General features: G+C 42.1%; 1 protein-coding gene across 1 annotated transcript in view; it reads right to left on the reverse strand.

The window, feature by feature from the left end:
• snrka (SNF related kinase a) overlaps nucleotides 1–26,796 on the reverse strand; it is a 97,982-nt gene that overhangs the window by 23,057 nt on the left and 48,129 nt on the right. Inside the window, exon 4 of the mRNA XM_050045775.1 lies at nucleotides 25,325–25,537. Coding sequence (XP_049901732.1) covers nucleotides 25,325–25,537 — 213 coding nt within the window. The remainder of the gene's footprint in view (nucleotides 1–25,324; nucleotides 25,538–26,796) is intronic.

The raw sequence follows: 26,796 nt of genomic DNA on the forward strand, positions 1-26,796 counted from the left end.
CATACTACATTTTTGAAAAAAGCCTTAAATGAAAGCTGAGAGTCTGCACTTTAAGCAGGTATTCATTGTTTCATTTAAAACCCATTGTGGTGGTGTACAGAGCCAAAATGACGACAACTGTATCATTGTCCAAATAATTATGGACCTGACTGTATGTTGGAATTGTGGTTCAACCTAGTATACAAAATATAGATTCGAGAAGGAACTTAAACTACAATGGATAACCTATGGCAGGCATTTTATCCCAGGTACTCTCGACCAAAGGTTCAAACAAAGGATTCCAAGTGGCATAACAGTGCCATGTACAATAATAAAAGATGGACTGAAACAAAATTATGCATTATGTAGGACCACTTCAGATATTTGCAACTATGAGACTTCTGTGACAGAGAGATAAAGTATACTGTAAATTTGGATGAAAATGGAATAATTAGAACCATACAAATCAAAGAAACAGAAAAATAATATCTACACTATATCAATGATGCGCCAGTTAGAGTGGCAGCAAGTCTAAGTCGCTCCTGTTTTTTAAGTCATTCTGAGTGTGATTTTTTTCTTTTATAATGATTGTTTATTTTTCAAATGTAATGAGTAAAGTTGTGTACACGAGAGATGATTTTCTGGCTCTGAGAGGAATGACTTACGGAGTTAGACACCCGATACCGGCCAAGCTGAGGAAGCCGTTTCAAGGCTGCAGAGCAGGAGCGAAGCCAAAGGCTAGGAGGTGGAGATACAAGCACTGTCGCCTCACAGCAAGAGGGTTCCCGGTTCGATCCCGGGTGTAGGAGCCCCTCTGTGCGGAGTTTGCATGTTCTCCCCGTGTCAGTGTGGGTTCTCTCCGGGCACTCTGGCTTCCTCCCGCAGTCCAAAGACATACAGTTTGGGGATTAGGTTAATTGGTGACTCTAAATTGTCTGTAGGTGTGAATGTGAGCATGAATGGTTGTCTTTCTCCGTGTGTCAGCCCTGCGATAGTCTGGCGACCTGTCCAGGGTGTACCCTGCCTCTCGCCCAATGTCAGCTGGGATAGGCTCCAGCCCCCTCGCGACCCTCAAGAGGATGAAGCGGTTAGAAGATGGATGGATCCAACAAGTGTGATGAACTGCTGGCAATGGTGTGGAGCCGACGATACTACAGGGAGTGTACTCTGATGTGCTTCACAGAGACGTGGCTGAATGACAACGTACAGCTGTGTGAACTTAACGGGCTTTTCTACTGAGTGAGCGGACAGGGACGCGAAGGCGAGCGGCAAAAACAGAGGTGGGGGACTGATCCTGCTTGTGACCAATAAATGGTGTCATCCTGGACATATCATGGTGAAGGACAAGATCTGCTGTCAGGATACTGAACTGTTGGCAGTCGGTCATAGACGGTATTATGTGCCTCGGAGTATTCGCACATTGTCACCATTATTGTTTACATTCCACTGCGAGCAGCAACGGCAGCGGCGTGTGACGTCATCCATGAAACTGTTGCTAGGATTCAGATCCAGCATCCGAGTGCATTCATTGCAATAACAGGGGATTTTAATAACACTGCTCTCTCCTCCCATCTCTCTGGGTTTGTTCAGTATATGGACTGTCCCACCAGGGAGAATAAGACACTGTTTTCATGGAAATGCCAAGGACACCTACAGTGCCTCTGCCCTACCACCTCTTGGCAGACCAGACCATAATCTGGTCTCTCTCCAGCCCACATACAAACCCTGTGTATTAAAGTTGTCTGTTACCACCCGCTCAGTCAGAAAGTGGTCCCCGCAGACCAGTGAGTCTCTCAGGGACTGTTTTGAATGAACAGACTAGACTGTACTACTGGAGCCACAGGACAACAAAATGGACATGGGCAGTAGGGTGGATATTCTAACAGAATATCTAAACTTCGGAGGAGACATGAACTGCGTTATTGACCCTCTGCTTGATAGGTCTAGTTCTAAGGCTACAACACCCTCTAAAATGTCTCAGACTCTCTCTGCCTTCATGGAACAATATGGGTATATAGATCCTTGGAGATTTCTATACCCCTCTATAAAACAATATTCCTTTTTCTCACATGTACATCGGACTTACCCACGTATAGATTATTTTTTTATTGATAAAGCTCTTACCTCTTCGGTAGTCTCCACACAATATTTGCCAATAGCTGTGTCAGACCATTCAACAGTTATTCTCAATCTTCACTTTGATCTCAAACCCAAAGATTTCAGACACTGGCGTTCGGACCCCTTATTATTAGCGGATGCTAAGTTTTGCACATATATTTCTGAAGCCATTGACTTCTTTTTGGAGACAAATAGAACAGAAGACACTTCTCCTTCCTTGCTGTGGGAAACTCTGAAGGGATTTATCAGAGGCAAAATTATTTCATACATGTCTCACGCAAACAAATGTCGTAGGGCACGACAAAAAGAATTGGAAGACTCTATTGCCAAATTAGACAGTCAGTACTCTGCCAATCAGTCACCTGGTCTTTATAAGGACAGGCTGAAACTTAAAACAGAGCTTGATCTTTTGACAACTAGAGAGGCCGAACAAGTTCTGTTTTTTTCCAGAGACACCTTATATGAGTCTGGGGATAAAGCTGGCCGTCTCCTGGCACATCAATTGAAGGCTAGGACTGCTTCAAATCACATCAGTCAGATCCATAATAACACAGACACTCTCAGCACAATCAGACAGGATTCATTAGACAGCGGCACTCATTCACCAATATTCAAAGGCTTCTCGGCATCATCCACACTCCACCTTCTCCCTCTGCACTGGAGGTAGTTATATCTCTCAATGCCGAGAAGGCCTTTGATAGAGTGGAGTGGGCCTACCTACTCTCTTCATTACATCAGTTTGGAGACGACTTTATCTCTTGGTTTCGATTGCTCTATACATCCCCTCAAGCATCAGTGTGCACGAACACCCTCCGTCCAAACCTTTTCCCCTTTCTCGTGGAACACGTCAAGGGTGTCCACTTTCCCTGCTCCTATTTGCTATCGCCATCGAGCCGCTTTCAATAGCGCTGAAGACAGACACACAATTTCTAGGTATCCAACGGTGGGGAACAGAACATAAAACCTTGTTGTACACTGACAACCTCCTCTTATATGTGCATAATCCACTGTCTAGCATCCCTCACATCCTGTCAATCTTAAACTCCTTTGGTACATTCTTGGTACAGATTAAATATTCAAAAAAGCAAATGCTTTCCAGTTAACCAATTAGCACTGGAAATAGCACCATCGTCAATCCCATTTCGGCTCTCCAAATCAGGGTTTAAATACTTAGGTATCTCTATTACACGTTCCATTCATTCACTATGTGAGCAAAATTTTACATCTCTAACAAACAAAATTAAATCTGACCTACAGAAGTGGAGTCACTTGCCTCTCTCTCTCTTCAGCAGGGATGTTGCAAATGTATGTGGTCCCCAGGCACTGACCCCATATCCTTAGTCCGAACATACTACCCAGGTATTTATATCTTTTTCAATGTATTCCCTTTTTCTTATCCATAGATTCAATCATCTCCACATTCATATGGGCAGGTAAGAACCCGAGAATTGGCAAAGCTTATCTGCAACGGAGTAGATCATCAGGCGGACTTGGTTTGCCAAACCTACTGGGTTACTATTGGACTGCAAACATGCATAAGCTTCTGCTCTGGTTTACTTCTCCGCAGAGTGGCTGGTGTGAACTTGAGATAAACTTGTGTGTCTCCTCTTCACCCCAGGCTCTGGCATGTGGCACTCTGCCCTTCTCTTCGTCACAATTCACAACCAATCCCATTGTTACTGCCACCTTGAAGATATGGGCACAAATAAGGAAGCATTTCAATTGGTTCACTATTCCACGAGCAAACTCCCATTTGTAATAATCATCTTTTCTTGCCAGCTAGAACCGATCCCAGGTTTATGATCCTTGCTAGAAAAGGCCTTCGGTGCTTGAAGGATTTGTATGTGAATGGATGGTTTGCTAGCTTTGACCAATTGCGCACCACTTTTCAGCTAAATACTGCAGACTTTTTCCGATACTTTCAATTACGGGACTTTGCAAGGACTCACTCCTCTACATTTCCTCAGATTCCATCTACCATCGGCACAGATTACATAGTCATGGCTGACACGTTGGTCAGGGGCCATATCTCTTACCTTTACGACCTTTCACAGCCAACCAATGAATCACTCATAGAAAAAATTAGAACAGATTGGGAGAATGAACTGCAGACTACCTTCTCTGATCAATTCTGGAAACAAGCTTTAGAGGCTGTTAACTCATCCTCCTCCTGTGCGCGACTCAGCCTCATCCAATTCAAGGTGCTCCACAGAGTCCACCACAGCAAAGCCAAGCTATCCAGAATCTACCCAGATGCGATAGAAGATAAATGTGGTAGATGTTCACTTTCCCCATGTGATCTAACACACATGTTCTGGATATGTCCCAAATTATTCAGGTTTTGAGAGTCATTTTTTGAGGTAGTTTCTGAAATAACGCAAACTCAAATTTCGCCATCTCCTCATATAGCCATCTTTGGAAGGTCAGCAGAAGATAACATAACAAATACTCAAATTAATGTCATTGCCTTTGCCTCTTTAATTGCACGCAGAAGGATTCTCTTGTCATGGAAATCCTCTCTACCCCCATCATGTAAATCCTGGATACGCGATATCATGTATTTCTTGAAAATGGAAAAAATCAAGTTCTCAATAAGGGTTTCCTCTGACAGGTTTTATTCTCATTGGCAACCATTAATTAATTATTTTGACCGACTGCCGGCCAGTGAAATTCCACAGTAGAGGCATGCCTTGGGTCGATTTGTGATGTGCGGGAGCCTTGCTGCCTGTCCGCTGCCCAGCCCCTCCTCCTTAAGGAGATACATTCGCATAGGTATGGGAGTACTGTACTGTACATGTACAGGCACTGACCCCATATCCTTAGTCCGAGATTCTGAACGGCGCTGCAACAGCCTTGCTGCTCTTAATGACTGACTGATGCTTTTTTCATCTTGTAATTTATTTTCATACATCCACATATTCCTTAAGATTTTCATTTTTTTATTTTATTTTTAAAAAAAATTTGTATTTATTTATTTTTTATTTATTTTTTGACCCGGGGGTTAACAATAACATCAAACAGCTCCTCAACCAGAAAAAGCTGGCTTTCAAGCAAGGGGACAAGGAGGTTCAACATGAGCTGAAGGGGAGACTGAGACAGGCAAAGGTGGACAAAAGAAAGGTGGAGAGTAAGCTGCAGCAGAACAACATCAGAGAGGTGTGGAAGGGAATGAAGAACATCACAGGCTATTCAAAGAAGAATAGCCAGGTTATGGATGGTGATGTGGACAAAGCCAACAACTTTAACCTGTTCTTTAACAGGTTTGATGGAGGGGGCAGTGTTAACCCTACCCCTGTATCCATCCCCCCTTCAACAGTGTCACCTGCTCCTGCTGCTGCTCCACTGTCACCTGGAAGTAGCCCCTCCCCTACTTGTCTAGCTACAGCTACAGCTACAACATCTACCACCCACGGCCAACTACCACTGTCCTTTATAGCAGACGAGGTGAGGGCGGAGCTCGTGGATCTTCAACAGGAATCTTTAAACAGGCAAAGTACCGGTGCAGTGGAAACACTGGCGCCCAAAGTGGGGCGCCCTGCCGAATTATATGACTACCGACCAGTGGCCTTAATATCACACATTATGAAGACCCTGGAGTGCCTGGTCCTCTGTTTCCTGAAGTAAGAGGTCACTGATGCTGTGGACTCCCTTCAGTTTGCCTATCAGGAGCACAAGAGAGTGGAAGATGCGGTTCTTTACGTGCTGCACTGGGCCTACACCTATTTGGAGGAGCCAAGGTGTTGTGTGAGGATCTTTTCCTTGACTTTTCAAGCGCATTTAATACTATCCAGCACCCCCATACTGAGAGACCGGTTGGACGGGATGGGAGCAGATCGCTTCCAGACCTCCTGGATAACAGACTACCTGACAGAGTGGCCTCAGTATGTCAGGCTTGGAAGCTGTGTCTCTGGGATGGTCAGGAGCAGCACTGGTGCTCCACAGGGAACTGTTTTAGCACCATTCCTCTTCACACTACACAGCAGACTTTAAATACAACTCAGAGTCCTGCCACATACAAAAATACTCTGATGATACAGCTATTGTGGCTTGTATCATGAGCAGTCAGGAGTGGGAGTACAGGGACCTCGTGGATGCCTTCAGGGACTGGTGCAGTAAGTGCTGTCTCCACCTGAACACAGCCAAAATCAAGGAGATGGTGGTGGATTTCAGAAGAAAGAGATCACCCCATCAATCAGTCTCCATACAGGGGGAGGACATTGAGATGGTGCACACCTACAAATATCTGGGGGTCCTCCTGGATGATAAATTGGAATGGTCTTCTAACACTGATGTCCTCTACAGGAAGGGGCAGAGCCGCCTGTTCTTCCTGCGGACACTGAGGTCCTTTGATGTGTATGTGGAGATGTTCTATTACACAGTGGTGGCCAGTGCACTTTTCTACACTGCAGTGTGTTGGGGAAGTAGCTTGACAGACAAAAACACCAAGCGTTTGGACAGGCTGGTTAAAAAAGCTGGCTCAGTGCTCAGCAGGAGACTGGACCCACTACGAACTGTGGTGGAGAGGGGCACATTGAACAAACTGAAAGCTATAATGGCAAATAGCAGACACCCTCTCCACAGCCTCCTGGAGCGACAGAGGAGCAGCAGCAGCAGTCAGCTCATCTCACTGCATTGCAGAACAGAGCGTTTCAGAAGATCCTTTGTCCCCAAGGCAATAAGACTGTTTAATCAATCATCATCAATCAATTTTATTTATAAAGCCCAATATCACAAATCACAATTTGCCTCACGGGGCTTTACAGCATACGACATCCCTCTGTCCTTTGGACCTTCACAGCGGATAAGGAAAAACTCCCCAAAAAAACCCCTTTAACAGGGAAAAAAACCCGGTAGAAACCTCAGGAAGAGCAACTGAGGAGGGATCCCTCTTCCAGGATGGACAGACGTGCAATAGATGTCGTACAGAACAGATCAACATAATAAATTAACAGTAATCCGTATGACACAATGAGACAGAAAGAGAGAGAGAGAGACAGAGACAGAGAGAGATGCAGGGCAGACGGTAATAACAGTAGCTTACAACAACATTAATGAAAGTAATAATATAATAATTAATAATAATATATTAATATCTGATAGTATGTGTGACAATAATCATATGTGTATAATAACAGTAGAAGTATGACTAATGATAACAGCAGCAGCAGGAGGCATCTGGCAGGACCACGGCAGCAGCACAACCACACACGTCACACTATCCAGGCACCGCTGCAATACGAGTTAACCTGAGAGACAGTGGAGCACAAAGGCTCCGGAGAAGAAGCCGAGGTAGTGACATCCAGAGTGGCCAAGTTAGCAAGATGCAGTAATAGGACACGAGAGAGAGAGAGAGAGAGAGAGAGAGAGAGAGAGAGAGAGAGAGAGAGAGAGACAGAAGGAGAGAAAGTGCCCGGTGTATTATGGGGGTCCTCCGGCAGACTAAGCCTATGTCAGCCTAACTAGGGGCTGGTACAAGGCAAGCCTGAGCCAGCCCTAACTATAAGCTTTATCAAAGAGGAAAGTCTTAAGTCTAGTCTTAAATGTGGAGATGGTGTCTGCCTCCCGGACTGCAACAGGAAGATGATTTCACAGGAGAGGAGCCTGATAGCTGAAGGCTCTGGCTCCTGATCTACTTTTGGAGACTTTAGGGACCACAAGTAACCCTGCATTCTCCGAGCTCTGGTGGGATAATATGGCACTATGAGCTCTCTAAGACAGAGCCTGAACATTTAAAGCTTTATAAGTTAACAGTAGGATTTTAAATTCAATTCTGGATTTTACAGGGAGCCAGTGCAGAGAAGCTAAAACAGGAGAAATATGATCTTGTTTCTTAGTTCCTGTTAGTACACGTGCTGCTGCATTCTGAATTAGTTGGAGAGTTTTTAAAGACTTACTAGAGCTACCTGATAATAGAGAGTTACAGTAATCCTGCCTTGAGGTAACAAAAGCGTGGACCAATTTTTCTGCATCTTTTCGGGTCAGGATAGGTCTAATTTTCGCAATACTACACAGATGAAAAAAATGCAGTCCGTGAGGTTTGTTTTAAATGAGAATTAAAAGACAAATCTTGATCAAATATTACTCCGAGGTTTCTTACGGTAGTGCTAGAGGCCAGAGCAATGCCATTTAGAGAAACTATGTCATCAGATAAAGAGGCTCTGAGTTGTTTGGGGCCAAGAACAATAACTTCAGTTTTGTCTTCATAGATAAATACAATTGTGTAATATCCGCATAATAATGGAAATTTAGAGACTGATTTCTTATGATTACCTAAAGGAAGCATATATAGAGTGAATAGGATTGGTCCGAGCACAGAACCTTGAGGAACTCCAAAACAAACTTTAGTATGTAAAGATGATTCATTATGAATGTGAACAAACTGAAAACGATCAGATAAATAAGATTTAAACCAGCTTAGTGCAGAACCTTTTAGGCCAATTAAATGTTCCAGTCTCTGCAGTAGAATTTGATGGTCAATTGTGTCAAACGCCGCACTAAGATCTAATAAAACCAGTGCAGAGACGAGTCCTTTGTCTGAAGCAATCAGAAGGTCATTTGTAATTTTAACTAGTACTGTCTCAGTGCTATGATGCACTCTAAATCCTGACTGAAATTCCTCAAATAAATTATCATCATGGAGAAAATCACACAGCTGGTCTGCAACTACTTTCTCAAGGATCTCTGAAAGAAAGGGAAGATTAGATATTGGTCTATAGTTGGCTAGCATCTCTGGATCCAGGGTGGGTTTTTTTTAGGAGAGGTTTAATTACAGCTACCTTAAAAGACTGTGGTACATAGCCTGTTAATAAGGATATATTGATCATATCTAATATATGAGTGTTAACTAAAGGAAAGACCTCCTTAAGTAGCCTAGTTGGGATGGGGTCTAAGAGACACGTTGATGATTTAGATGAAAAAATCACTGCGGTCAATTCTTGAAGAGAAATTGGGGAGAAGCAATCTAAATATATATTAGGTCTTACAGCTGTGTTTGAGGTTAGATAGGTACTGAGGACAGGAGGTCATGAATTTTGCCTCTAATAGTTAGAATTTTGTCATTAAAAAAGCTCATAAAATTATTACTGCTAAGGGCTAAAGGAATACAAGGCTCAATAGAGCTTTGACTCTCAGTCAGCCTGGCTACAGTGCTGAAAAGAAACCTGGGGTTATTCTTGTTTTCTTCTATTAATGCTGAGTAATAGTTTGCTCTGGCATTGCGGAGGCCCCTCTTATACGTTTTGAGACTGTCTGCCCAGATTAAACGAGATTCTTCCAGTTTGGTTAATCGCCAATTCCTTTCAAATTTTCGCGATATTTGTTTTAACTTACGGGTTTGAGAGTGTTTAATACGTCCTGAATCCAGTTACACACAGTAACAAATTTTCACTACTGGACCGGACTGTGTAATGGACAATTTTATTTCAATTCAATCTCTATTTAATGTTTTTTAATGTATTTTATTTTATTTTTTTTTGCCTTTTATGAGCTGCTGGACAGCTGAATTTCCCTTTGGGATAAATATAGGTCTTTCTGTTCTATTCTATTAGATTCTATCTATTGGAGAGAAAAGGAAATACAACACTAAATGTAAAGCTGAAACGAAAATAGTTCAACATGCAACTATATGCAAAAACAACAACAATAAAATGCACAAGTACACACAAAAAACACAACAGCTACAAGAGGTGCTTCCCAGTCACAGCTCTCTGCTGCAGACGAGCGCACTGCCTTCATCATCAGAGAGACCTCTTTGTCTGTTTGCTCTAAGCCTCAGCAGTGTTTGTTACTGTTGTAAAATCAAACCACCCTTAAAACATCTTAATTCAGGCAGTCTAATGTAGGCAACAACTCAACATTAAGTTTAAAAACAAGTAAGATAGTCTGGAGTAAAACCATATGCTTTACCTCCAACTCTCTGCCAGGTTCAGATGCACCAACTGCCCAGTGCGAATGGAGACAGATGCTTAATTGCTTTCTTACATCTTATTAAACCAACACTCAATTTGAAATAATGTTTACATCTCCCATGTCGCGTCTCTGATAATTAAATTAAACAAAAATGACAAGCAGTTTGGGGCTGCAGTACAGAGGGCAGACGGGGTACGCGTTGGTTTGTTATTTTATTCATTCAGAGAACAACGTTTTCTAGTTTTGTATTAAGTCGATTTAAATAACTCATTCACATTTTTAAGAACCCTAATCTGAAGCTAAAATCGTCTAAATCCTAACTAATTCAACTAAATGTGTTACATTTCTAATAATTTGTCATGTTAGATGTTTCAAAGGCATCTGTGAATTGTGAACATAGCAGAGCACAATATGAAAGAAAACTAAATTCTAATGACAAGCAAGATTTATGTGCAATATCTTATTTACACAAGCAGTCAGAGGCAGGTGTAGATTTTGTTAGTACCTACGAAAAGATCAGAGCTAACTACTATTGATGAATGCCTAAATCCACATAAATTCCTTCTGCCAACAGTTTACACACAAATTCTTTCTGCTCATGTTTCATAAATGAGACCCATTTTGTTTTCCAGGACATCATTTAGCATCAACTGTCAAATATCACAATGATTCGTATCTTCAATACCACAGCACAAAATAATTGTGGCTGATTGGTTGACTTTGCAGATTTGTCTAGCTCTGTACCAATGCAACTAACAACACCCCTGTTTAGCAGGTTGTGATGCCGGATGAATCATGTCAGGTTTTACAAATCAGACTCCATCACACTACTGCACACAATGCGGTCACTTTTTGTCAAAAAATTATGACTTTTGTTCAAACCAGAGAAAAATATAAATATTTCAACGAAACTGACTTGTTCAAATTCAAATTGTGTGGTCTATCAGCCCAACAGACTACGATTAGTTTACTTTGTGGTCAGCAGAGGGTACTGTTGAAATTTACCACTAACTTCACATATAGCATGCCCTAAAAAACAATAATCAGGACATTGAGGTATCAAGCATTTCTGAGTTCTCTGACTGGCAGAATAATGAACAAAGATAAGGCTGTTTGCTGTCTTTGTAAAACACAGCTACCTTCCTCTAAAACACCAACACGTGAAGACTGAGTCGCAGCTAGCTGCCATCGAAGTCAGGCAAAGTCAACTGTACAACCTGGTCTGACTGCTTACTTTTCACACACTCATCATCAGGAGCCAGAGGCTCATAAAAAGGCAATCAACAATAACATTTATATGCATGGAAATGCATGACAACTCGCCTGAAACTACCACCCGACACCGTCCAAAACATCACATTCCACAGAGTTCACCGCCTCGGAAAATGATCGGACAACAGACCCAGACCCATCATCGCCAAATTCGAACACTTCCGGTAAAAAGAACTGGTCAAAAGCAAAGGAAAGGAACTCAAAGGAACCACATTCAGACTGAACGATCAATACCCACAAGAAATCAACGAACAACGCAAAACACTGAACCCCATCTTAAAGGAAACGGGAAAAACAACAAATGCGAATCACTGGTAGTAGACAAACTGTACATAGATGGACAATTATTCAGAAACACAAAAATCACACCATGGCTCTTCTGAACAGACTGAAATGAATCAAAAATGATCTGAATCAACTAAAGATGAACTGAAATGAATCATAAATGAACTGACATTAACCAACAATTAATTGAATTAATACAATATTTCAACTAGGGCTGGGGTAACGCGTCAACGTCGTCGACGTCATCGACTACGTAAATATGTCGACATGAATTATTTGTGTCAATGCGTCGGTTTAAACAAAAAAATGGCGGCGTGCAGCAGTGCTGTGCTATTGTGCTATGGCCTACTCAAGTGCTGGAATTTGTTATTTACGTGACAACGCCTGAACGCAACACAGGCTCTGCTCCATTGACTGTGTGCACAGTGCCATGCTGCGGGTCGGGCCGGGCTCGGTTATAATTGTCTCACTCGGGTTGGGTTTGTCAGGAAAATGCAGACCGAACCACGCTCTAGTGTGTGTATGTGTGCGTGCGTGCGTGCGTGCGTACATCGGGGCCGAACCCAGCCGTGCACGTTACAGACAGCAGAGGAGAATTATAACCGTGCAACCTTGTAGAGAAATGACATAAGATAAATAATGTAAGGTTATTTAGTTTGTTTAATAAAAGGACCTGTTCTATTGGAAAGGTAACCTTAAATGCCCCCCAAATATAATGGTAGGGGAAACACTGATGTTTCAATAAATGTTAATAAGAAATGTTTTGGTATTCATATTGTTTGAATTGCCTAATTAATCAAATAATGGAAAAAGAATCAATAATCGAAAAAATAATCATTAAACTAATCGAAAAATGAATCGTTAGATTAGTCGATTAATCGAAAAAATAATCGCTAGAAAAATAATTGTTTGGTACAGCCCTAATTTCAACCTCCTATAATTAATATTTCAACCTCTTACCCGTCTTCGCTCCTTTGCATGAGGAAACTGTGTAATGCCCAGTAATGCACTTAACCAGTGTTCCTCCCTGCCTTTGGTCATCTTATGCGTTTGTTTATGTTGAGGTTCTTGCCCTTCATGTTCTGTGTATTCTGTAACCCCCTCTCACTCCCTCCTCCATCGAACCATCTCCTCCTCCTTCAATTTTGATAAATAAAACCATTTCATTTGTCCATAACACATCTATTACTGATCCAGACAGAAGATGTATCATCATTAAAGGTGCTGTATGTAAGAATGTGGCCAAAACGGTTACTGCACTCAAATTCAAAATACTGCCGCAAGTTGTGTCCGCCCCTCCTCCCCTACAGATTCGAGGTTGCTGGACAGCAGCACGCTGTAGACTGATTTGTTTGCCCACGGGCAGCTGCCGTGGTAGGGCCGCGTCGCCGCGTCCTTGATCTTCAGTTTTCCAGCGGACCGTTCGAGCAAGTCCGGCTTCTCTGCTGCTAACGCTGCTGCCGGGATACAGCGGAGGAGGAGCCGGCTGCTAATGCTATGTACCGGGACACTGCTAATGCTGCTTGCCGTGCTGCTGTAGCTCAGTCGTAACTGTAACTGATGCTGAGACTCTACTGACTGCGTGACTGGTAGACGGCGGTGGGTGGCGCAACAGGCCAAAACACAAATTCAAAACATAAACATGATTTGCGGACCGTAAAAATGTTTTTTAAATGTGAATATTCTTCTTTTTTTTTTTTTTTTTATACCTGTCTGCATTAGTCTTCGTAGCTTAGCGCTACAAAAGGGTGTACGCTTTTTATGAAGACTGATGCACTGTTAGTCTTGCAGTCAAGTATTTTATACCCATACTGTGCGTAATTGTGACCGTCACCCACCCTCCCTGGAGACTAGCCTATCAGCCTTTATTGGAAAAACTTCCTAGTATGAGCCAGAGAGGGCCGTGATACACCACAGTGTGTCAAGGGGAAAGTAAGGGACAAGCAGAGGGGATTGAGGGACAGGTGCTAAAATCCTGAGTTATATAGTGACAGTGCATGCGGAGAAGAAAAAACAAACAAACAAACAAAAAACAAAACAGAGGAGAAACAGGCAGTGTAGCTGATGTATTGTGGCCTTGAGGTTGTTGTGCTCCATACAGATTACCAAAAATAAACAAATAAATGTATAATAAAGAAAAGAAAAAACAAGACAAAACAAAACAAAAACAAACAAACAAAAAAAGTTGCCAGCGCAATGTGGTAGGTTTGAGAAGCAACTGAGCCCCTTTTGAGTGATCCCATCGGTTGTTTGCGATGCATCACGGAGCTGAAGTATCGAACATGCATGCGTGTATTTGAACCCTCCCAATGTGTTTATGAGAACCATCACCAGGGTCCAGGGTCAATGTCCCAGCCCAGTGGGGGAAGGTGGCTGGTAAGGCACCCCAAGGCCGCAGGAGCGCCCAGACCCCACGCCCAGGGAGCTGCAGAGGCCGCGGGACACCACGCAGGCCCAAGGACCCGGGGCCACAATGGCCAGCACCCCCAGAGAGCCAGAGACACACCCCAGATGGGCGGGGCAGGAAGGCCCGCCCACCCACCGCCCAACCACCACCCGCCTCCATCCCCCACCCACGGACACCCGGGGACCGCCCCCGACCCAAGGGGCCAGCCACGGGGGCCCGGCACCACCCCCAGGGAGAGGACCAGCACCGCACCGGACGGGCCCGCACCAGGCCCTGGCCACTGGAGGGCGCCGGACCAGACGGTAGCGTGAGCCCACCCAGGCCCGGGCAGATGAGGCAGGCAAGAGGGCGGCGATGCCGCAAGGCACATGCCCCCAGTGCACCGGGATCCAGGGGACCGCGAAGGGCCCCCCGCCCGAACCCCCGGGACAGACCCCGACCAACACACAAGAGAGCGGCCCACCACGAGCAGCCAATCCCCATAGCAGAGGGCCCAAAAACCACAGCCGGTCAGGAGGCAGAACTCCGGTAGGAACCTGCAGAGCCCCCAGGGCGCCATCCAGCCCACCCGCCACAGGGCCACGGGACACGACCCCCACCACCCCCCCTCTTACTATGATTCTCCGATCCCTGACGGAGAAACATTAACCCTACACTGTGAGTGTGAATGTGAGTGCCCCTAAACGTGATGTGGAGCATTAAAATTGAGGGACATAGGAGACAGGTGGGGGCAAGGCTGATGGCTGCAGCACACTGCTGTCCTGCAGCCTGTGCAGCCATAAGGCCCCTGGAACCTGTCCCCATCTGTCCCCCAAGATGTAGGTGTGTGTGGTGCTTTAAAATAAAATTAAATTAAAAAAAAAAAAAGACAAGAAGACAGGAAAAATGAGGTAAAGAAAACAAAAGTAACCTGAAAGAAACCGGGGCATCAATGATGCAAGATGCTGAGGAGATAAAACAAAAAACTGTGGAATTGAAAGAATCTGTCACTGGCCAAATCAAGACGTCCGAGAACATACGGAACAAGAAAATAATGAATCAAACATATGGAGACAATGAACACAAGAATACGGGAGCTGGAAAGCAGAGTGAGTGAACTGGAAGAGCTCAACATCATTGAGATGGGAGACCAGATTAACTTCATCGATATTTTTGACAACACTGATGAGGAATTATGTTGGACCACGACGGACCAGCTGTTTGCAGTCTTCAAGCTAAGCTAAACTAACCAACTGCTGGCTGTATCCTTAAATTTAACGCACACATATGAGAGTGGCATCGATTATCTCATCTAACTCTCCACCAGAAAGCAAATAAGTGTATTTCCCAAAATGTATAACTATATGAGAATTATAGGTAATGTTCAAACTGGCCTATGCACTTTAACATTGACTGTACCCTCTGGGAGAGTTGGTAATAAACGTTCTTGGTTACTGTCAAAAAAAAAAAAAAAAAAAATTAAATGTGAATATTCTGGCTGTACTATTGTCGTCGGTAAGATCAGTATGTTATATTAACATTATTCCTTAGTCTCTGTGACATATTAGGATGATTTTACGACTATTTGCTTTAGATTTCTTACATATGGCTCCTTTAAGGCATCTATTAACCACACAACATTCACACTCGCTAATATCTACGGCTCCAAAAATGATGACCCATAACTTCTTCTCTTTACTAGGTGACTCAACAAATATTATATTAGCTGGAGACTTCAATACTGTTATCAACCCCTCAATTAACCGCTCAAGTATCTCTGGCAACTCAAGAAACTGGCACTCCACTGAAATAATTAAACAATACATGGATGATTATGGACTTGGCGATAGTTGGAGAATGAGAAACCCATCATTGAAAGAATATTCATATTTCTCGTCACTCCATCGGTCTCATTCCAGAATTGATTTCTTCCTTGGAAGTAACTCACTCAGCATATCCAAGAAAACACAATCCATTCAATCATAGTCAGTGATCATGCCCCAGTTTCACTAGCAATAAACATTCAGGCACACATCAAACCTCCTACAAGATGTCATTTTAATACATCACTTTTAGAAGATTCTGATTTTAATTCCATGATCCAAAGAGAGTGGGCATCCTTCCTAGAGATCAACTACTCTCCAGAAATCTCACTGTCACTGTTATGGGAAACAGGTGAAGCAGTTTTAAGAGGTGAAATCATATCATATTCATCGCACAAGAAAAAAAACAGCAACAGGAACTATAAAACACCTTAGAGGAACAAATTAAACTTTTAACAAACCAATATACTAATAACCCCAATGAACAAATACAAAATGAATTGAACCAACTTAAAACTCAACTGGAAAGTATCATACTCAAGAAAACACAGTTTCTTATCCAACAACTCAAATATGACAGCTTTCAATACAGTAACAAATCAAGTAAATATCTGGCAAATCTACTACAACACAGAAAAGAGAAAGCACTTATCCCGTCAATACTTAACTTCACGGGCAATATTTCCCAGAACCCACGAGAAATATGACACCTTTCACAAATTTTACAGTAACCTTTACTCCTCAGATCACAAACCCATTCAATCAGAAATAGGTACCTTCTTAAACAACCTGCCAAATAAAGTGCCCTTACCTTTGTTAAATGCTGCTGTTGTCCCTGGCTTTATATGAGACAAGGGGAAGATCGCTAGCTACTAGGCTAATTTATACAATGTAAAATGCCATAGGCTGGCGCTAATAACGTTAGCATGTTGTATTTGCTTGGAAAACGTGTTTAGTATAAGACAGTTGTTTTGTCGGTGAATCTTGTGAGTTGTAATGGAGTCAAATTATGTGCCGTTACCTTTGTTAAATGTTGCTGTTGTCCCTGGCTTCATATGAGACAAGGAAAGATCGCTAACGTTAGTTGCTAGGCTAATTTATACAATGTAAAATGTCATAGACGTGTGCTAATAACGTTAGCATGTTGTATTGGTGGGGAAAAGTGTTCAGATAAAGACAAGTGTTTGTCTGTCAATTCTGCGATTTATAGTGAAGCTGATTTGTGTACTTGTGTTTGAAATTGTCCCTATTAAGCTATGTTTAATGTGTGTTTTGAATCAACTAAACTTTACAGCAGTTAACACAGTCCTCCACCGCCAACTAGCGTTTTGGATGTGTAACTGCAGAGTGACACAGACACATTGCCGCATAAGTAAAAATAGCGTGCAGATTTTATTTTTTTTCCCACGACTAATCAATTAGATGAAGATTATGTAAGACTTTAGTCGACCAAGATTTTCTTTGGTTGACTACAGCCCTACAGGCTTAACCAAAAACAGACATGCTTCAGATAACATCCGTAGTCTTTTTAACTTGATCAACATATCACAACAAAAACAAAACAAACCCATAATTCTATCATTAGACGCAGAAGAAGAATTTGACAAAGTAAACTGGAAATGTCTATTTAGCACCCTACACAAGTTCGGTTTTGGAGAGTCGTTCATCCACTGGATCAGAACACTGTACACCTCACCTAGGGCCACAATAATCACAAATGGGGTCGCTTCACTAAACGTCACACTTCACCAAGGAACCTGACAAGGATGCCCAATCTCTCCATCCCTCATTGCCATTTTAATCAAACCACTCGCATTAGCAATACGTCAAAACAATAAAATCAAAAGGGATACAGGATGCCAGTTTACAAAACAAAATTAGTTTATATGCAGATGATTTATTATAATATCTACAGAATCTATCCGCGTCACTACAGGAAACTTTCAATATCATTAACAATTTCTCTACAATCTCACACTACATAATAAACTGGAATAAATCAACCGTACTACCTCTGTCTGAACACACCTGGGATTCTGCAGCCCAAAATCTCCCCCTTCCACTTCACACTGGCAATATAAAATATTTAGGCATTAATATTTCCTCCAGGCTGTCAGAGTTATTCAACCTCAATTACACCCCATTGCTCCAAAAAAAATAGAAGACCATTTCAAACGCTGGACCAAGCTCCCACTCACTCTCATAGGATGAATAGCTACAGTCAAGATGAAAACCCTTCCTCAGATTAATTACTTGTTCTCAATGATAACCACCACCCCCACCGACAAATGGTTTAAAACACTAGACTCAATAACAACTCAGTTTTATTGGAACAATAAAAAAACAGAATCTCACTTTCAACATTACAAAATAGAAAATCACAAGGCGGCTTAGAAGCACCAAACTTTCTCCACTACTTCCTGTCAAACCAATTGTAATATGTATTTAAATGGATGCAAAAGCACAATAACAACATTCCCTGGCTAGACTTGGAACAGAATCAATGCAAAACAACCTCAATCACAGACCTCCCCTTCCTACCATAATCATTCAAAAAACTGAATTACTGTAAGAATACCACAATTCACACAACTCTGACAGCCTGCTGGGAAACCAACAAAATCACCAAATCATCACTTGCACCTTGTAGATACACTCCAATTTGGCACAACCCAGACTTCCAGCTTCTCAACACCCCTATTTACTTTCCATCATGGCATCAAAAAGGAATCACCCATCTCCATCACCAGTTTCAAAATAATCAATTCATATCTCTCAACACATTAATACAGGAGTACAGGGTTGGGAGACCAGTTCCTCCACTACCAACAATTAAAATCTATAATTAAATCCAAAATTAACATCACCAACAACACACTACAGCCATCCAGACTAACCAGTGAGACTATGAAAATCCCAAACTCAAAAAAAATAAAATAAAATAAATAAATAAATCACCTCAAAACTTTATAAACTTATATCCATCTCAGACACCTGCGTAACACTCCCAACCACAAGATGGGAAAATGACCTGGCTCTCTCTCCCAACCCCAACTTCTGGATACAAATCAATAACAACATCTTCTCTATGACCACAAACACAAATTTACAACTTATACAATATAAAACCATCCATAGAACCCACATCACTCAGAGGAAAATGTTTAAAATGGGATTGGCTGACAGACACCTGCTCACAATGCACACTGGGTAGCACAGATGATTATCTACATGCTGTAGCGTAACTTAAGGCCTAAAAGAACAAAATTTACTATTGCAATGATTAATTGTGATTAATTAAATTAGCTGGGCGCCACACAAGCAATTAAGCCAGCCAATTAGGTTTCAGGGGAGCAGCCTAGGCCTTATATGACACCTATGGATATATTTATTGTATGAGTGTGAGTTGAATGAGTGACGACAGATTTGAGGAGAGCCTTTGACTAGCATGAACATTCCAAAGAGTTACCACATAATTTAGCATTTCCATGAGTGATCCAGGGTCAGACATCAGGTGAGAAAAAAAAGGTAAAAAAAAAATAATTAAACCTGCTCCTGATGATTTTCTGCACTGGAGTAAAACTCAGCAGTTTCCAGCTCCTGAATCCTCCGCTCCACTACAACAACAATCACAATCCGAACAATCAACAATCCTTCATGGTCACACTGTCATTCCGAAGATCCTCTAAGAAGGGAGAACTCACCTCAAAGAGCTTGTAATGATCAGTCAAAAAGAGAATGAGTTGCGTGCCGAAAATGCTTTTGTGTGGCTCAAAAACTCCTCTGCTCATGCCACTCTCCTCCACACTGGCTTTGTGCTTCCTCTCACACATGAAAGGTGTATGCACCTTTTAATCAGACCCCACCTTTACCTTCACACCCACTCCTCTGCTGTCACACCCACTAACCAAATCCTCCTCAACACAGAAAAAAGGTGCAGCCTGCTGCAGTTTTCAGGCTGTCTGCTACAATGCCACTTGGGTCTGTCAACCAGTTCACTCCTTCTGGACAGCAGTCACTGAGAAACTCACCACCATTTGCGGCTGCAGAATCCCATTGTCCCCATCACTCTACCTCCTAGGAGATATCACACAAGTAGCCCTCAAAACTAATCACAAAAACTCATTACTCATCTCTCTAACTATGGCCAAGAAAGTAATCTTGCAAAACTGGAAATCAAAAAAGTCCACACACATCAATCACTGGCTCAACTATCTTTCTGAATACTTTTCAATAGAAAGAATAACTGCTCAGAAAACAAACCATATATCGGTCTTTAATGATCTTGGAAATCATTTCTAATTCATCTTAATCCCAAACAATACTAACCAATAAACCAAAGCCACGTACATGACCACAGGTCCCCGCCATGATAACCATCTTCTAAACACCACAATAAACCCAACCATACATACAAACACTTTTAATTTTCATTTATTTATTTGTTTACTGTCTTGAATGTAATTTTCTCCTATTTCCCCCCTTATTATTATCATTATTATTATTATTATTATTACTGTTTATTCTGTTGTGATTGTTATTATTGTTGTCATAAATTGAACCTATTCATTTTTCATTTATTCTATTGCCGCCCCTTATCCCTCTTTCTATGTAGTCCCCCAATACACAGTCATATCCAGTGACATTAGACATGATTCCGTTGCTCATTCTTAGACTTGATTACACCCTCCCCTCATTTCCATTACAATTTGTTTGTTTATCTATTTTTTCTGCTCTCTCTCTCTCACCTCCCTTACACAAAGTTCACAGAATATATCACTGTATTTTTTTCTTTTTTTTCCATTTACTATTATTTTATTTGTTTATTTATTATCATTATGTTTCTCTCTCTCTCTCTCTCTCTCTCTCTCGCTCTCTCTCACACACTTAACCCACACACACACAAACAATCCACCAAATTGCACAACCCAACTCTAAACTCCCCACCCAGTCCCATGCCCTTTGATGCTCTGTCTGTCTGTCTGTTTGTCTGAGGTGCAAAATGTCCAGCTCATGCTTTCAGCAGAGCTTTTACAGCTTCTCCATCAAACTTTTAAACAATTCTGCTTGAGACGGAAGATTGTGCAATAATTTTTACAGTGCTTTAATTATGGTGATCTTATAGCATGTGTTATGTATGCATGGCGTATGTATGTGTTATGTGCAATGTTATGGGATATGTGCAATACTGTCATGTAATTGTTGTTGGGATGGAATGGCTATTGATGTATTATTTGTTGGCCTTAGAGTTGTCAAGGCATTTATGGCACAGTTGCTGAGTCCAAGACAAATTTCCCTTAGTGGGACAATAAAGTATATTGTATTGTACAGCTTTGGGGAAGAAGCTGTTTTTAAGTCTTTCTGTCCGTGCCCTCATGACCCTGAGCCTGCCAGAGGGGAGGGTGTCAAAAAGACATTGCCCCCTTTTACAATGCCAGATTTTCCGCTAATGTTGGGCCGTTTTGCTGGCAAGCTGCAAGCGTTTATACACACAGAGCCGGATTGGCGAGTTGATCCGAGGTGCCCAATTTTCTGTCTCATAGGGTAGACACGGGTGATCTTTTCGGCTCTGTTTCTCAGCTGGGCAGAGTAGATTTGTTACAAGGATGGAAGAGGGGCACCAATGACCTTCAATGCAGCTTTGATGACTTTCTATGGTGCACTGGTAGAAGTTGGTGAGGAGTTTCTGTGGAAGCCCAGTTTTTCCTGAGGGACCGCAGGAAGAGTCTCTGCTGGGCCTTCATCACCACTTCTCTGGTGTTCATTCCTCATGTCAGGTCCCCTGAGAGATGAACACCAAGGTACTTGAAGCTCCCCACCTGTTCCACCTCTTCCCCAGTGATCACCAGACTGGCATGTGTTGTGTCCTTGTGTCTCCGGAAGTCAATGACGAGCCCCTGTGTCTTGTTGGAGTTGAGGAGCAAGTCATTGTTCTGACACCAGGATGTCAGGGCCTGGATCTTCTCTCTGTAGGCTGCCTCATCATTGTTGGTTATTAACCCCACCACGGCTATGTCATCTGCGAACTTGTATGTGTAGTTTGTGTTATGAATGGGAGTGCAGTCGTGTGTGAAAAGTGAGTATAAGAGTGTACTGAGAACATAGCCTTGGGGGGTGCCGGTGTTGAGGATGGTGTTAGAGGAGATGAGGTCTCCTAGTCTCATGTGCTGTGGTCTGTTGGAGATGAAGTCCTTAATCCAGCTGCAGAGGTGATGGTCCAGGCCCAGGAGAAGAAGGTGTTCAGCTGATCAGGGAGGGAGGGGTCAACTGTAGAGGGTGGGCAGGGGTTTTGTTTGTAGTTCCCCTGCCACATACTGCGATTGTTATTGTCCTTGAAATGCTTTTCAATTTGCATTTTATATTTTCTCTTGGCAGCAGTAATCCCCCTTCTCAAATCCACCATGGATCTCCTGTAGGCCATCCTGCCACCTGATTGCAGCGCTGCGTTCCTGGCTTTCATTAGGGTTTAGACAGTGCTGTTGAACCAGGGCTTTTGGTCTTGAGACACTCTGATGTGTTTGGTTTTGGTGGAGCTCTCAACACAGAACCTGATGTAATCCAGTACTGTGGAGGTGTATTGCTCTGTGTCTCCCTGATCAAAGAGCTCCCACCTTGTGTCCTCAAAGCAGTCCTGTAGTGCTGCCTCAGTCTCCTCCGACCAGATCTGAAGGGTCCTGACCTGGCTCTTTGTTTTGCTAAAGAGAGGCAAAACAATGTTGGTATGTAGGTGTTAAGAACAGAGCCAAGTGGTCTGACTGTCCGAGGTGGGGGGCTGGGCGAACTTTGTAGACACCTGTGAAGTTACTGTAAACCTGGGCCAGTGTTTTTCCATTCTGTGTTCCCATGTGGATGTTTTTGTGGAATTTGGGTAACACAGACTTCAGGTTTGTGTGATTTGCCATCTATATCTAGAAAACTCAAAGCCAAACCCTCTTCAGTGTAATCAGCAGAGAATTTTGAGAAGCACGGTACAGGGACTTCACTTGGGTTTTGAGGAGCTGCAGTTTTTATTCATGGACAAACTGAAACCTACAATGTACATTTACTACCACCTAACAACTTAACTGTTTGAGTTTACTCTGCTCCTATCACCAACACCTGTGTGCTCTGAGCTCATCCACTGTCACTCTCCTGTCTTTCACTCCACCACATACTCACTATACACACATTACCCTAATCTTACAACAATGTATGTGCATAAAATATGTAAACATGTGGAATGCACTTTAACCCAGCCTTGGCTATTTTCACTCATTAATACGGTGAGCATCAAAGCTAGTGCAAGTTGTTTTCTCCATCTTCTCTCATTTCTATATGCCACTTGGAGCAAAGGGTAGCGTGTGTGCACGAGGCCCACAGGGCCAGCTGTTTCTGAGTCTGTGGTTGATTGCGTAGCGATACATCAATGCGTCAGTGATGTTGATATGTTTTCAATGCAGTAAGTCCCAGGACCCACTGGTGTTCATCTGAGTGGGTCGCCAATAAAAGTTCTGTTTTTCTTTTTCTTTTCTTTTTTTTTTTTTGACAAATTGTACAGTTAAATTGGTGTTGAATGTTATATGGTTCTAATTATGGTTATATTCATGTATGTTGAAAAACAAAACATGCAAATGTCACATCTTGAGTATAGCAAGCACCAAAATCATCAACCCATCATGTAGGCCTACATCAATTGTGCCAGGACTGTAATATGTGATAAACCCTAACAGTTAAAATAAGATACTGTATAAATTTAATGGTTTAACAGTTTAAAAGATAATCTTCATAAAAGAGTTTTATGTTTTCCTTTCACTTGAGACAGCTTCTTTCCTAAGGCCATTCACACCTTAATCAACATACAAAGTGAACAGTCATATTGCACTCTCACAACAACACTCTCACTGTATTTTATTTCTACAAGGCAATAACTACTGGGACTTGTGCAATAACTTCTATGGACTGGGCAAGTAGCTGATTCTGGCACTTTATATTTATTGGCTCTGGCACTTTATAACTACCTCTTTTATATCATGTGCTGTGTGGTTTTTGCAGTGTGCTTAATTTTTTTAATACTGTATGCAATGTGCCCTTTTTTCTTTTTAATTCTAATTTTAATTCTAACCCTTATGAACAAACAGGATCTTGTCATCTTGTGCGATATATACAATATACAGGGCAGGAAAATGTCTGCGGTAATTATCTTTTTTTCAACACACAGGGTATCCCTTGGACAGTAAAGCACCATCAGGTCATCATCGTTATGAGTGAGTAGCATCTGCTGTTATACGTGAATTCAGGTATATTGTAATGTCTAAAAATTGAAGGTTATTTTGTACTGGTGGTCCACTGGAACTCCGTGCTGTAGCATACGGAGCCTCAGAGAGCCGGGGATGATGGCAGACGGGCAGGTATTGGATCTGTGCAGCACACTGGAGCAAAAGCACCGACACATATCAGACAGTATTATAAAAACAACTATAACACAAGTTTCACTATCAGTGCCTTCTGTGACATGAGAAATAGGCTACTTTGTGAACTAGTAGAGTCTCGCAACGCCAATGATTGCCACAGAGTTTTAATGGGTGCGTCTTCAGGACGGATCAATAGTGAGTTTACTGCGTCCCTCAGATCTTAATGCATCAGGGACACAGGATGCATACCCAGCAACATCATTGATGCTTTTGGGATCTGAAAGTTGCATTCTTTTATTATGATCTGAACTGGATTAATCATTCAGTCATACTGCATGTGTGTGTGTTTATTTCCATCACACCACAGGTAAAAGATATAAGATATAAGTAAACTGTAAAACAACTGTGAAACAAGGCTGATTAAGTGTGAACTTAAGATCATGACTCTGAAATCAGCAGCTGATCTCTCTGTTTTGCTGGGATCTGGTAGGCATAGGGTTGCTTTTTAGCATAAATCAAAAATATGTATCAAGGGGTGTCGGCAGCGTAGTGGATAGTGCCGGCGCCCCATGTACAGAGGCAATGCCTCGCTGCAGCGGTCGCAGGTTCGACTCCGGCTTCCAACCCTTTGCTGCATGTCAACCCCCACTCTCTCTCACCCCATTTCAATCTGTCCTGTCCATTAAAGGCAAAAAGGCCCAAAAAAAAAACAATCTTTAAAAACAAACAAACAAACCAAAAAAAAGTATCAATATTGATATCATTATTTATTAACATGAATAAAAATGGGGTACCACCCTAGAATTAAGGGCCAAAAGCCAAACTGTGAATGCAGTCACAAAAATAGGTGCTCAGTTATAAAGGTCAATATTTAATAACTATTGCACATTTCTAAGTTGAACAGTGAAGGGCTGAATTTGAGCACTGACCTTCACAACCAGCTGTTATTACAACAAAATATACACAAATAATCATAGGCAACTGCTCTTTAAAATACAGTAGAGTTAATCTAACTTCAGCGATAAAGACCAATAATCACTAAAACTTTCATTAATAAACATCTATTATCTAACTACAAATAACAAACAACATTACATTCTTGTGCACATGAATGAGAACATGTCTTTTGTACACCAGAGAGAAACACAGACAGCACAACTTACTCCACTATGGCCTCTCGGTCAGCGATGTCTCCAAGCACCATGCGCTGGATGATGCTGTTGTGTTCCTCCTCAGACAGGTTCTTGTGGGAGACCAAGGGAGTATTGTACTTGGTGGCTGGGGAAGGGTCTACCCCCTGCAGCCAGGCATGGCTTTCAATCTCCTCCAGGGAGGCCCGTCGCTTAGGATCCCTCTGAAGCATACGGTCTATCAGACTAAAGCCATGACGAGAAGACAGTAAAAGGGATAGGAGGAGAGAAGAGATAAAGGAGAAAGAGCACAAACCTCAAATTAATCTGAATCCACAAGAAACAGAATTCCTGTAAAATGAGTACATATTATCGGTTTCACTGATTTAAGTGTGACAAGGGATGTGGTCTGCAACAGACATTTGGTTTTGGTTGATGCTGGCAGCTTGATTACTGATCCTTGAGCATTTGCCTTGCTTTGGAGTGTAGGAGAGCTGTTGCCCGCATGTTATATTTAAAATGGGGGTTGACCAGTTATTGACCTGGCTGATTATCGCCTGCTATATTCAACATTTTTACAACCTTAGTTCCAAAAAAGTTGAGACATGTGTAAAATGTAAATAAGAACAGCATGCAATGATTTGTAAATCATGTTCGATCTATGTTCAATTGAATGCAGTCCAAAGAGAAGATATTTTACGTTCAAACTCATAAAACTTACTATTATTATTCTTTATTAAATATGCATTTGTTCTGAACTCAATGCCTGCAACATCTCTACAAAGAAGTTGAGACAGGAGCATGTTTACCACTGTGCGACATGATATTTTCTTTTACCAAGTAACTATTTGGGAACTGAGAATACCAATTGTTGAAGTTTTGAAAATAAAATTCTTTCCCATTCTTGCTTGATATATGACTTCAACTGCTCAACAGTGCGGGTCCTCCATTGCTGCATTTTGCACTTCATAATGCACCACAAGTTTTCAGTGGGACACAGGTCTGGACTGCAGGCAGGTCAGTCTAGTCGCTGCACTCTTTTACTACAAAGCCATTCTGTTGGAACACATGCAGAATGTGTCTCGTTGTCTTGCTAGAATAAGCAGGGATGTCCCTGAAAAAGACGTTGTCTGGATGGCAGCATATGTTGCTGTAAAACCTATAATTTCAGCATTAACAAAGCCTTCACAACACATGTGCAAGTTATCCATGATGCCATAGGCACTAACACACCCCTATATCTTCACAGATGCTGGCTTTGAATGTCCATTATTTCCAAAAACAATCTGAAATGTGGTCTCTTCAGACCACAGCACACTTTTCTACTTTGTGTCAATCCATCTCAGATGAGCTCAGGCCCAGAGAAGTTGATGACGTTTCTTGTTGTTGATAAAGGGCATACATTTGTAGATGCATTTTTAATGCAGTTCAGCTTGAGGGGTCAAAGGTCACAGGCATCCAATATTGTTTTTCAGCCTTGTCCCCTACATGCAGATATTTCTCCA

This window comes from Epinephelus moara, chromosome 6 (genome assembly GCF_006386435.1).
Source record: "Epinephelus moara isolate mb chromosome 6, YSFRI_EMoa_1.0, whole genome shotgun sequence".
NCBI classification, from domain to species: Eukaryota; Metazoa; Chordata; class Actinopteri; order Perciformes; family Serranidae; genus Epinephelus; species Epinephelus moara.